The sequence below is a fragment of the Triticum aestivum genome, chromosome 5D, assembly GCF_018294505.1.
Source record: "Triticum aestivum cultivar Chinese Spring chromosome 5D, IWGSC CS RefSeq v2.1, whole genome shotgun sequence".
Taxonomy (NCBI): Eukaryota; Viridiplantae; Streptophyta; class Magnoliopsida; order Poales; family Poaceae; genus Triticum; species Triticum aestivum.
The window spans coordinates 135,728,991-135,741,286 of NC_057808.1; the positions used below are offsets into that span (position 1 = coordinate 135,728,991).

A 12,296-nucleotide genomic window follows, 5' to 3' on the forward strand; every position below is an offset into this window, starting at 1 on the left:
CAAATTTCTAGATTTCAACAAGTTTGTTTCGCTAAGGCACAGACTCAAAGGCGGCAACAAGTTTTGCTCACGACACGCTACAAATAGAGGCATGAGAAAGAAAACTTAGCAATTTTTATATAGATGTTTTATATGAATTTGTATACTTTGGCAAGAAAAGACGTGACCATCGTAAAGTTACCGATGCAGACCACACATGTTCAACCATAACACTTCTTATCTGATCATGACTTAGTCTTGTAAAAAGAGAAGGAAAATGGTGATTGTGGCAAAGAAACGGGGCTGATGCCTTTCCACCCATCCAGATTTAAAAAATAATATTGAATTTATTGCACCAATTATATTTTAGGGGTCGCCCTTACAGTTTTTCTATTAAAAAAACTGGCAAAGAACCCGCTGGATAGAGACAGAGAGGCAAAATCTGAACCAACACACATTAAAAAGCACATAAATCTTTACTCCACGGACTTTAATCATTTTCATAATACTCCCTCAGTCCAGAATTGCTTCCGTTCAAAATAAATTTCTCAACTTCAGTATAACTTTATACTAAAATCAGTATAAAGTTAAGACATTTATTTTAGGACGAAAAGAGTATAAGATAATAGGCGTGTGCATATGTATTGTAGGATTAGTATTTAAAAGCACGTGGCCACTGCTACTTTTTGCTCATTTGGTTGGGGCGAAGGCATCACGGCCGAAAAGTCTTCTTGTCAAATCAGTCAGCCAGCCACGCACACGATGATGATTGTGAGAGCCGGAGAAAATGGCAACCTTTCTGCAGGGTGTACTGCAGCTGCAGATAATCCATCACAAAAGAAAAGGGTATCTATCTCACTCGATAGTGTCATATTTTGACTGCACGTTTTCAGAACAAAAGCATACATATCACGCAATAGTTTACATGAAATTGTAAATCCGAATTTGCAGAGCCTTGTCAAGTAATGTAAGGCCTCCTTTGGTTTCTTTATGAATTTTAAAGAGTAGGAATTTTGTAGCAAAAATTTCTTTGGAGTCCTTTGATTTATAGCAATGGATTCTTATTCCTATGTAGGATAGGAAACAAACTTTTACATTACCAAAAAAAGATTTTTCCCGCTTTGTATTACAAAGCAACCAACACCGATCACATAGTAATTACTGGACGAGTAGCATATCAAGCCCAAAAGAAAAGAAAAAGAAAAAGAAAAAAAAACAAATGCCAACAACGGCAGCTCAACAAAGCGCAGATGACCCGCCACCGCTGCGCCCTCCGGAATCGACCCACCGCAGAGGCTCCGATCCACCGCGTACCAAGCAGCACCTCTAAGAAGAATACGACACTGCTGCCCGGACATGTCCTAGGGTTTTCCCCGGCACACAGATGGGAATGGGGGATGGCTAACACCGACACCCTCCAGGAAGGGATGGCGGCACCCGCTAGTGTCACCGCATCGGAGTTGGAAGAACCGGCAAGGATTTCTCCCGCACTCCGAATCCCACTGCCCAACCGGGTCGAAGCCAACCAGCCAACTCGCAGCCCACCAACATGCGCCACCGCGGTCTTACGCCACCCACACCGCCTCACTGAGATCATCACCACGAGGCCAAGAAGACGGAGAGAAGCATCAGGCGTCAGGAGTAGCAGCAGCGGAGCAGCACGGGAGGGAACCACCTCCAAGGCCGACGTGTGGGAGGGAGCCACCCCCAAAGGGACAAGATCTAGACCGAGTGGCAACCCCACCACCGCGCCGGACCGACACCGCCTAGGAGCACCCCACGGCTCTGCTCTGCCCTGCGTCGGCACTACCGGAGAAGGGAAAGGCCAGCGGCCACCAGGGCCAGGTCCGGCGCCGAACGCCAGCGACGACGACGAGGAAGGAGGAAAGGGGGAGGGCTCTGGGAGGAGGTGCCAGGGGTGCGGCCGGTCGCCCCACGGTCGCGAGAGGGAGAGAGCTCACTCTTTAATTTCACAATCTTTTACATTTCATCATGTGAGCCGAAGGAGGCAACCTTGCGTGAGGATGCCGTACAAGACCACTTTGACAATGACAGAAAGCAACTTTGTTCCGAGAGTAATAGAGTAATAATCCAACCACCGAAGCTTCCATTCACCATGACAAAATAATTGGCAACAAAAATCATCTGCCTGCTGTTAGCACCAGGCTTTCTGGGCAGTAGTATCTCCAGCTGTCAAAAGTTGCACCTGCAAATGCTAACACTAGTAAAGACACAACACGGCCCGGTGTTGCTCAATTTATAGCATCCTGAAAAGATGCACTGATTACCTCCACACTGCAACACCAACAACACCAATAGTCAAGAGGGGTCAATAAACCCCGGGGCGACGTTTTAGGATACAATCACCCATGAATTTAGGACTACAAATCGACCAAACACTGACAACTTTCTATCTTAATTAATGGATGAGGCAAAACTTTTGCCTCCGTTTCAAAAAAAAAAACACTGACAACTTAGTTCTGCAAAAAGGTAAAATTCCTCAATGGCTGTGACACCCAAATCCATCTTAACCGGCAGACACAAATGAACCACACTCAAAAAAAAAAAATGAAGCACACCCGAGAAAATAGTGCATCCCATGGCTAACAGGGCAGATTACTTGTGGCCGATGTCCTTGAGCGCATTAATCTGCTCCTCTCCCATGGCGGACATGACAGACACCACCAGGTCCTTCCCTTCAGCAAACCCATCCTTGATCTGCACCAATGGACAAATTCAATATCAGAGCTGGTGGGCTATGGAAGAGATAGTTCGCGTGCACAAGTTACTCTAAACAGCACATGTAAAAAATTAGATATAGCAGTGGTAACTGCATGGGCTATTTATTCATAGGGGTAGTTTCAACACACTAAATCTGAGGAAATTAGAGAAAATAATATTAGGCCCACTGGCCACTGCACAAGTTCCCAAGTTGAAACAAATACAGAGAGTTGATGAACTGTTAAATCAACAAGGAATTCCACCACCAAATTAACAAGAAAAGGAGATCTCTAGTGTAGCGCATATCTTGTTAGTTAATCAACACCTTTAATTAAATATCAACAGGGCATCTCAAATCTATTTCAGTTGCAAGAAATGTGCACGGATAACATGGTTCATACAAACCTGGCCAAGGAGGGTTTCATCAGTTGGGAGCTTGAGGTCATCTTTGGTGTTACCATTATCAGTCAGCAGACTCACCTGAAACAAATGTTAATTTCTCCAGTTAAACACTCGTTTCAACAAAAGATGAAAAATATAAGAGACATTAATGAAAGAATCCAACTTACAAATCCATCCTCAGATATATCAATGAGCTGGTATTCTGTGCGATTCACATGAGGAACCTGTAAAGATATAACATGATCATGTTTTAGTATCAATAGAAGCCACTTGAACAGGAAGAAGTTCAAGAAATGTGCTGACATCACAGTTGTGAGAAGATGGCACAATATCTTCAAGTTTCTTGCCGGTGAAGATATCAATAGCAACAAAGTGGCACTTAGCATGACCATGCTTCCCGGTTTTAGATGTTGAAACCTCCACAACCTGCACATTTGTTTCAAAGGCATGTCATTAGAAATATATTAGCCAGAACAACAAAATAGCAAGCAGAGTGAGAATTAACAGATACTTCCTCTGTAAACTAATATAAGAGCGTTTAGATCACTACATTAGTAATCTAAACACTCTTATATTAGTTTACGGAGGGAGTAAATAAGATTTTAATCCTAATAAATACATAAAGACATTAATATCCACATTTTAAGGAATTTATTGATATTTAAAGTGAAAACTACAGATCTGGAATGCATAAAGAACCACGGCTAAACAGGATCAATGCATCGTTGCTAGCACAGGTGAACTGATTATCCAGTGATACTGCTGGAGGCAGCAAGAAGCAAATGCAAATGCAAAAAAAAAGAGGTATAAAACATGCAAAAAAAACAAGTAACCCAATCCAGGCTTCACATATTTGGTCATATTTTGGCCACCACTGAAATCCATAATTGTTTTCAGTTCAGCCAAACAACTTCTCTTTTCAATTTGAATGAAATCCAACCAGGTTTTGAAAAAATCGACATAAGTCGAATATTTCAGTACCCACTGAAATCACCAATATTCAGAAATTTCAGTGAAGATGATAACCCTGAACCAGTTAACCCTCGGCTATGTAACTCGTGCAGTAAATAGTACAAAGATGTAAGAAAGTTTGCGATCATGACATCGAACAAATAATAATAAAATAATACATGGCAGTATGCAGCATTAAGACATAAATTTGCAGATAAGTTAACAACCTTGGTAGGTCAACAAGTGGTACAGCCAACTACAGTTTATGGACCACTATGCACACACAGCATGGTCAATCAAATACTTACAAATATCCAGATAATTAACAATGCTAGTATGATATCAGTGTTACAAAGTCAAAATCCATCAATGCTTGATGTAAAAAAAAAACTAAAGAAAACAACTGACATGGAGGGCAAATCAAGTCAGTCTAGACCTATTATTCACACCAAACCAACATGCAACAAATCAAAGACTTGCATAATCTTATTGAGAATACAGACTTTTTATTCATGACATTAATTAATTATACTGCAATCAAATGTTACAAGTCAGTAACCGATCTCTATAATAGCAGATTACGCAATTCAAACAATAGGAATCTGACAGCCTAGTTTCAAATTAAGAAAGATCGTTACTGGAATGCGATTTTTCTTTTTGTTAGAAAAGAATAAATAATTCTTATCTAACTGCCTAAGTAAAGTTAATCAGGCGGTAGATCTACACCAGCCTATACTGCTAATATGATGACGCATAGGCGCAGACATGAACTGAAAAATTCAAATGATGCATATGACATTGCAAATTTAGAAAAGAAAACTGCATGGTCAACGTACAACTTGCTTACCCTACAAGGTAGACATTTCAAGGGAACATCCAGTATCACCTGATAAGCACAGCAGAGTATCAAGAACCGTATATATACCACCCGATCGTGACGCATATTCACAGGTTCCATCCATGACCATCCAGCTCGTAGGAAAATAAAGAGATTGCACGTATATACATGCAACGGCAATCTGAGACGCCAGGACGAACACACGGATCTAACAGAACTACAGCGATAGCATCGGGATCTAAGCGGAAGACATCAAGCAAGTGAGCGGCGGACGTTCTAGATACCTTGCAGGGGCGGTTCTTGATGACGATGTAGCCGTTCTTGCGAATGGTGCCGGCCTGCTGCGGGTAGGTCTTGGAAGCGCCGGCGTCTGCCTTCGACTCGAACTGGTGCTCTTCGCTGTCCGACATCTCCTCTCCTCGGATCAGGACCCAAAAATTCTCTACAAATTCCAAGAAATTCAGTCATGAGCAACGAAGGAATGAGTTGGCGCACAAGAGAATAAGAAAAAGAAACTTTGATCTGAGATGATAATGGCCGGACGGATCTCGAGGTAGGCAAGGACTAGGGTTTGGGACCTCGTGAGGAGTTCGCGGGCGCGACGGTTGGGCGGCGGCTGCGACGGCGAGGGCACAACGAAAGGTAGCGAACTGGATATATTGGTTTTCGGAATCTTATGCACAATAGCCCTGCAAGTATCAGGGAATTAAGCTTGAATTTTGGGCTTTACATGGCAGAAATTTTAGTGCTACGCGTCGGTCGGCTGATCATTTTAAAAGATCCGCCACCTCGCGAGCTGTTCGATCTAGGTTGTCTTTGCAACAAGGGTATTGTTTCGGAAACAATGGTGACTATTATAACAAGGGCTTTGTTTCAGAAACACATCGGTGACTATTACAACAAGAGCTTTGTTTCATAAACATTGGTGACGTTGCAAAAGCATCTCTGCGTATGGGCCCCTTCTTTGCAACAAGAGTTTTGTTTCAGAAACAACTATTGCAACAATGGCTTTGTTTCACAAAAAAAGCGTGCAGGGCTGGGACGGATCAGTAGAGAGGGCTCCCCCAACACCGGCATCATTGACGGAGAGGCCATGCGTTGCGCCTCGCGCCACTGAAACGACGACTGGGCTGCACGGATCTCAGGCACTTCCGCCGATGTCAGGTGGAGGCTTGGCGATCCTGATCTAGATGCAGGGCACGAAGATGTGAGCGGCAGGGCGACCGGCTGCCCGGCCGATGACAAGTGAGGCGGCGAAAGAAAATATGAGGGATGGAATTGGGACGGCGAAGGCCTGCCTCGCTGGCGAACGACGACTGTCAGAGGGGCCGGCGGCGAGCACGGGCGAGCACCCGCGTACCTGGCCATGTAGTCCGTCTGCAGCAAGTGCTGAGTTGCAGAAGTGCTTCTGAAACAGGGGTGAAGTTGCAAGAACATGAAGTAGATGAGGGTAGCTCCTGGCCGTCCGATCAAAACAGATCGAACACCCATAGAGGCGGTTGACGCGCATCGAAAGATCAGCCAGGTGAATACAGACGTTTCCCAATTTTATTACTGCTTACAATTACTCCAACCGTGCCGTCACTAGTGCAGAACCGGGCTTTAGCACCGGCTCGTAAGGGCCTTTAGTGCCGGTACTGTAACCGACACTAAAGGGTGGGGACTAAAGGTCCCCCTTTAGTACCGGTTCAGCACGAGCCGCCACTAAAGGGCCACTGATACGTCTCCAACGTATCTATAATTTATGAAGTATTCATGCTATTATATTATCCATCTTAGATGTTTAATGGGCTTTACTAAGCACTTTTATATTATTTTTGGGACTAACCTATGGACCCAGAGCCCAGTGCCAGTTCCTGTTTTTTCCCCTTGTTTCAGTGTTTCGAAGAAAAGGAATATCAAACGGAGTCGAAACGGAATGAAACCTTCTCGAGAAGTTATTTTTGGAAAGAAAGCAACCCGGGAGACTTGGAGTCCACGTCAAGAAAGCAACGAGGAAGGCACGAGGCAGGGGGCGCGCCCACCCCCTGGGCGCACCCTCCACCCTCGTGGGCCCCTCGTGGCTCCCCTGACGTATTTCTTCCGCCTATATATATCCATATACCCTAAAACGATCGGGGAACAGAATAGATCGGGAGTTCCGCCGCCGCAAGCCTCTGTAGCCACCAAAAACCAATCGGGACCCTATTCCGGCACCCTGCCGGAGGGGGGATCCCTCACCGGTGGCCATCTTCATCATCCCGGCGCTCTCCATGACGAGGAGGGAGTAGTTCACCCTCGGGGCTGAGGGTATGTACCAGTAGCTATGTGTTTGATCTCCCTCTCGTGTTCTTGAGGTGATACGATCTTGATGTATCGCGAGCTTTGCTATTATAGTTGGATCTTATGTTGCTTCTCCCCCTCTACTCTCTTGTAATGGATTGAGTTTTCCCTTTGAAGTAATCTTATCGGATTGAGTCTTTAATGATTTGAGAACACTTGATGTATGTCTTGCCGTGCGTATCTGTGGTGACAATGGGATATCACGTGTTTCACTTGATGTATGTTTTGGTGATCAACTTGCGGGTTCCGCCCATGAACCTATGCATAGGGGTTGGCACACGTTTTCGTCTTGATTCTCTGGTAGAAACTTTGGGGCACTCTTTGAGGTTCTATGTGTTGGTTGAATACATAAATCTGAGATTGTGTGATGCATATCGTATAATCATACCCATGGATACTTGAGGTGACATTGGAGTATCTAGGTGACATTAGGGTTTTGGTTGATTTGTGTCTCAAGGTGTTATTCTAGTACGAACTCTAGGGCTGTTTGTGACACTTATAGGAATAGCCCAACGGATTGATTGGAAAGAATAACTTTGAGGTGGTTTCGTACCCTACCATAATCTCTTCGTTTGTTCTCCACTATTAGTGACTTTGGAGTGACTCTTTGTTGCATGTTGAGGGATAGTTATATGATCCAATTATGTTATTATTGTTGAGAGAACTTGCACTAGTGAAAGTATGAACCCTAGGCCTTGTTTCCTAGCATTGCAATACCGTTTACGCTCACTTTTATCATTAGTTACCTTGCTATTTTTATATTTTCAGATTACAAAAACCTATATCTACCATCCATATTGCACTTGTATCACCATCTCTTCGCCGAACTAGTGCACTTATACAATTTACCATTGTATTGGGTGTGTTGGGGACACAAGAGACTCTTTGTTATTTGGTTGCAGGGTTGTTTGAGAGAGACCATCTTCATCCTACGCCTCCCACTGATTGATAAACCTTAGGTCATCCACTTGAGGGAAATTTGCTACTGTCCTACAAACCTCTGCGCTTGGAGGCCCAACAACGTCTACAAGAAGAAGGTTGCGTGGTAGACATCAAGCAGTTTCTCGCGCCGTTGCCGGGGAGGTGAGTGCTTGAAGGTATATCTTTAGATCTTGCAATCGAATCTTTTTGTTTCTTGTTTTAGCACTAGTTTAGTTTATAAAAGAAAACTACAAAAAATGGAATTGAGTTTGCCTCATACGCTTCATATTTTTAATATCTTTCGTGAGAATGATGGAAAGGAAAATTGTGCTAAAGTGCTAGAAGAAGAATTACATAGAATGCTTGGCATAAAATATGTGAATGATGAGCATGATTGCAATGTTGTTAGTATGAATTACTTGAATATCCATGATGCTAATGATATGCAAAGCCACAAGCTTGGGGGTGCTATGTTTGATGAAGATGATATGTTTAGTCCCCCAAGTTTTGATGAGAATATTTATTATGATGAAAGCATGCCTCCTATCTATGATGATTATTGTGATGACACGTATGCTTTAAAGAATAATGATAACCATGAAACTTGTCATCTTGATCTTAATTTTCAATCACATGATAGTTATTTTGTTGAGTTTGCTCCCACTATTCCGAGTGAGAAGAATTTTGCTTATGTGGAGAGTAGTAAATTTTCTATGCAAGTAGATCATGAAAAGAATGCTTTAGGTGCTGGTTATATTGTTGAATTAATTCATGATGCTACTAAAAATTATTATGAGAGAGGATCATATGCTTCTACATATTGCAATAATATCAAGTTTCCTCTCTATGTGCTTAAAATCTTGAAGTTATGCTTGTTTTACCTTCCTATGCAAGTTGATTCTTGTTCCCATAAGTTGTTTGCTCACGAAATCCCTATGCATAGGAAGTGGGTTAGACTTAAATGTGCTAGTCATATTCTTCATGATGCTCCCTTTATGTTTCAATTCTTATCTTTTATGTGAGCATCATTGAAATCGTCATGCCTAGCTAGGGGCGTTAAACGTTAGCGCTTGTTGGGAGGCAACCCAATTTTTTTTAGTTTCTTGCTTTTTGTTTCTGCATAGGAATAAATAATCCATCTAGCTTCTGTTTAGATGTGGTTTTGTGTTTTAATTAGTGTTTGTGCCAAGTAGAACCTTTGGGAAGACTTGGGTGAAGTCTTTATGATCATGCTGTAAAAAACAGAAACTTTAGCGCTCACGAGATTAGCTAAAACTTTTTACTGAAGAGTGCTATTTAGTTGATTCTTTTTGCAGATGATTACTTAGCTAGGTGATTACATTATAATGAGTTGTTAAATCACCAGGTGAAAGTACCGCGGATTAGTTTGAAGTGGATATGGATCGTCCTAATAAGTGATCAAGTAATATGGATACGGCATATTGCTTGATCACTTAGCTAGGATCCATATCCAGTTGAAACTAATCCGCGGTTTCTTTCATAAATGATATAATAACTCATCATCATCATCATCATCATCATCATCATCATCATCATATTAATATAAAAAATCTTGTATCATATCATCACGGACAACACTAGCCAGCTAATAATCATCATAGTCGTCATTACGACCAATATAAGTGATCAAGCAAAGATGAGAGGACTCCTGAATAGGAGAGCTACACAAGTTCTATGCTATTTTACCTGAGAGAGGGAAGCAGGAGTGATTAGCTAGTTCATGCTCTTAGTACTTGTCCTCTCATGTCCGTGTTCTTCGTCCTGAACTTAATCTCAAAGTGATTTTCTTTTGTGATCTTATGAACGCTTTATAATAGTAGACATCATAGTCGTCATCATGCAGATGAACCTGTCTCCTAATCGTGGGATGCGCTTCTCATTGCTGCCCCCTAGTACTTCTCTGTGATCATTCACAATTTTTCTCCAGTCTTTCACTATTAAGCATTCATCGGTTTTAGAAATCCTGAATGCACTCATGTGCAATGTAGGATGTCTTGGCCGTAAGCTAACCATTGACATGCGACCTTTAGTACCGATCCACTGAGGCACAACTATCATCGGCAATCCCTGTTGAAGAATATCGTATAGTATAACATACTTAGCAATGAAGTTTAGCTTGAAAAATAATGTATGCAAAAGATGCACTGAGGACAAATAGTAAAAATCTTACCATCTTGCCTAAATAGATGTGACTGTAGTTCAATACGAACACTATTGGTAGCACGTTTTGAGTATTAAGATTTTCAAATTCCGGAAAATAATTTCTCTTGACAGCATCAAGATCCTCAAGCCATGAAACATAATGACTTATCTCTAGTGCATACTGAACACAAAAAAAGTCCGGAGTTGTAATAAGTTATTAAAATTTTGAAGTGCCGGTGTAACAGATGAGTTTTCGTCAGAAACCCTGATACTTCGAAAGAGATTGTCTAGTTTGTACACGAAGTGCATCCAGTTTTTGCCGTAACCCTCTCTATTTTTTTGCACATGCTATGTGGGTGAAGTGATGATACCATGCCAAGTTTCAACCTTTTTAGAGTTCATTTTGTAGTGCTTTTCAATTTCACGGTCATCTAGCTCTCTAAACAAATCAGTAAATGAATGAAAAATAACAAATTATGTTAGAAAGGGTTGAAAGTTGATGACGTGGCTTTGAATAGTGCATACTAAACGCAAAAAAAGTCTGGAGTTGTAATAAGTTATTAAAAATAAAAGAGAGGCGCAATGCTCACCTGCACGTTGCTTAGCTTCAGGCCTTGAGAAACTACACATAGCTCCGTGCAGTCTACACCATTTCAAGGCCTGAAGCTAAGCAACGTGTAGGTGAGCATTGCGCCTCTCCTTCATCGTCTCTGCACTCAGGGCTTATAAACCGCTGCGAGTGCCTCTCGCTTGGCGAGGTGGGACTAAAAACAGCTGCAGAAATAATCAACTAAAAAACTCTAGTACCGGTTCATGCCACGAACCGGTACTAAAGGTGCTCGTGGGGCCCCAGCCTTAGAACCGGTACTAAATGAAATGCCTTTGTAACAGATGAGTTTTCATCCGAAACCCTGATACTTCGAAAGAGATTGTGTAAACATGTAAAAATATACATCAAAAATACATTGATCAGCACCGCCTTTCAGCCAAAACGCGCTACTGCTATGTGTAAACATGTAAAAATATACCCCCTCTGTAAAGAAATATAAGAGCATTTGGATTACTAAAATAGTGATCTAAATGCTCTTATATTTCTTTACAGAGAAATGCATCAAAAATACATTGATTATCAATGATCTTTTTGTGTACAATCTGAATTGTCAATATGAGTCTTCTCACCGGTTTAGAAACCGGAGAAGACTCATATTGTGGCCACAAATTCTACACATAGAGTTCAATAAAGACCAAGTGGTTGTGATAGTTTGAGAAGTAACATATTTAAGGTGGTAAAAACCCTGTTAGCGGAGCGAGGTGGGACTAAAAAACCACTGCAGAAAGGATCAACTAAAAACCTCTAGTACCGGTTTGTGGCATGAACCGGTACTAAAGGTGCTGGTGGGGCAGCAACCTGACCACGGCGTGCCACAGCCTCTTTAGTACCGGTTTGTGGCACGAACTGGTACAAAAGGTTCGCCACGAACCGGTACTAATGAGCTTCGCCCGCCTAGCCGTTGGAACCGGCACTAATGGTCACATTAGTGCCGGTTCAGTTACAAACCGGGACTACTGTGCTTCATATTAGGCCCTTTTTCTACTAGTGCGTAATACAAAATGTTATCTCTACTATTAAAGGAAAGTTGTTAGGATCCTCTCATTCGGGTACATGTTCCATCCCACGATCGCATCAATTTTTTTCATTGATTTTTTGTCTACCCTCTTGGTTCCTGTCTCGGCCTCTAGAACAGGTTTGCCTTTGGACCCAACCCGCGCGTCGTGGCCTCCACGTTATCTTCCTAGCCTCATCAACTCGCTCGCCCTATCCATTTTTCTCTTCCTCTCTCATGCAGAGCAGGAGTAGCTAGGGTTACGCTCCTTCGCTGTCGTCACCTCCTTGCACCACCACCTTCAGCCATCGCCGCCTCGCAGCATCGTCCAGGTCATCATCGGGTGCACCACCTAGGAAGTGCGCTGTTGGATACGATCCTGATACGTCTCCGTC

At 42.5% G+C, this 12,296-nt stretch overlaps 1 protein-coding gene across 1 annotated transcript; it reads right to left on the reverse strand.

Moving 5' to 3' along the window:
• Positions 1-2,295: 2,295 nt before the first annotated feature.
• Positions 2,296-5,687, reverse strand: LOC123119905 (eukaryotic translation initiation factor 5A-4). Its single transcript, XM_044539872.1, has 6 exons — positions 5,470-5,687; positions 5,176-5,333; positions 3,406-3,528; positions 3,270-3,326; positions 3,106-3,180; positions 2,296-2,697 (listed from the first exon to the last, which is right to left on the reverse strand). The coding sequence occupies exons 2-6, from the start codon at positions 5,299-5,301 to the stop codon at positions 2,596-2,598; spliced, it is 483 nt and encodes a 160-aa protein (XP_044395807.1). The 5' UTR covers positions 5,302-5,333; positions 5,470-5,687; the 3' UTR covers positions 2,296-2,595.
• Between the last annotated feature and the right edge of the window lie 6,609 nt (positions 5,688-12,296).

Excerpts from the sequence above, each read along its gene's own strand:
- LOC123119905 (XM_044539872.1), bottom strand. The coding sequence starts at position 5,301 with ATGTCGGACAGCGAAGAGCACCAGTTCGAGTCGAAGGCAGACGCCGGC. Across the intron at positions 3,529-5,175 it reads TCAAGAACCGCCCCTGCAAG|GTTGTGGAGGTTTCAACATC; the intron begins GTATCTAGAACG and ends ACAAATGTGCAG. Across the intron at positions 2,698-3,105 it reads ATGAAACCCTCCTTGGCCAG|ATCAAGGATGGGTTTGCTGA; the intron begins GTTTGTATGAAC and ends CCATTGGTGCAG.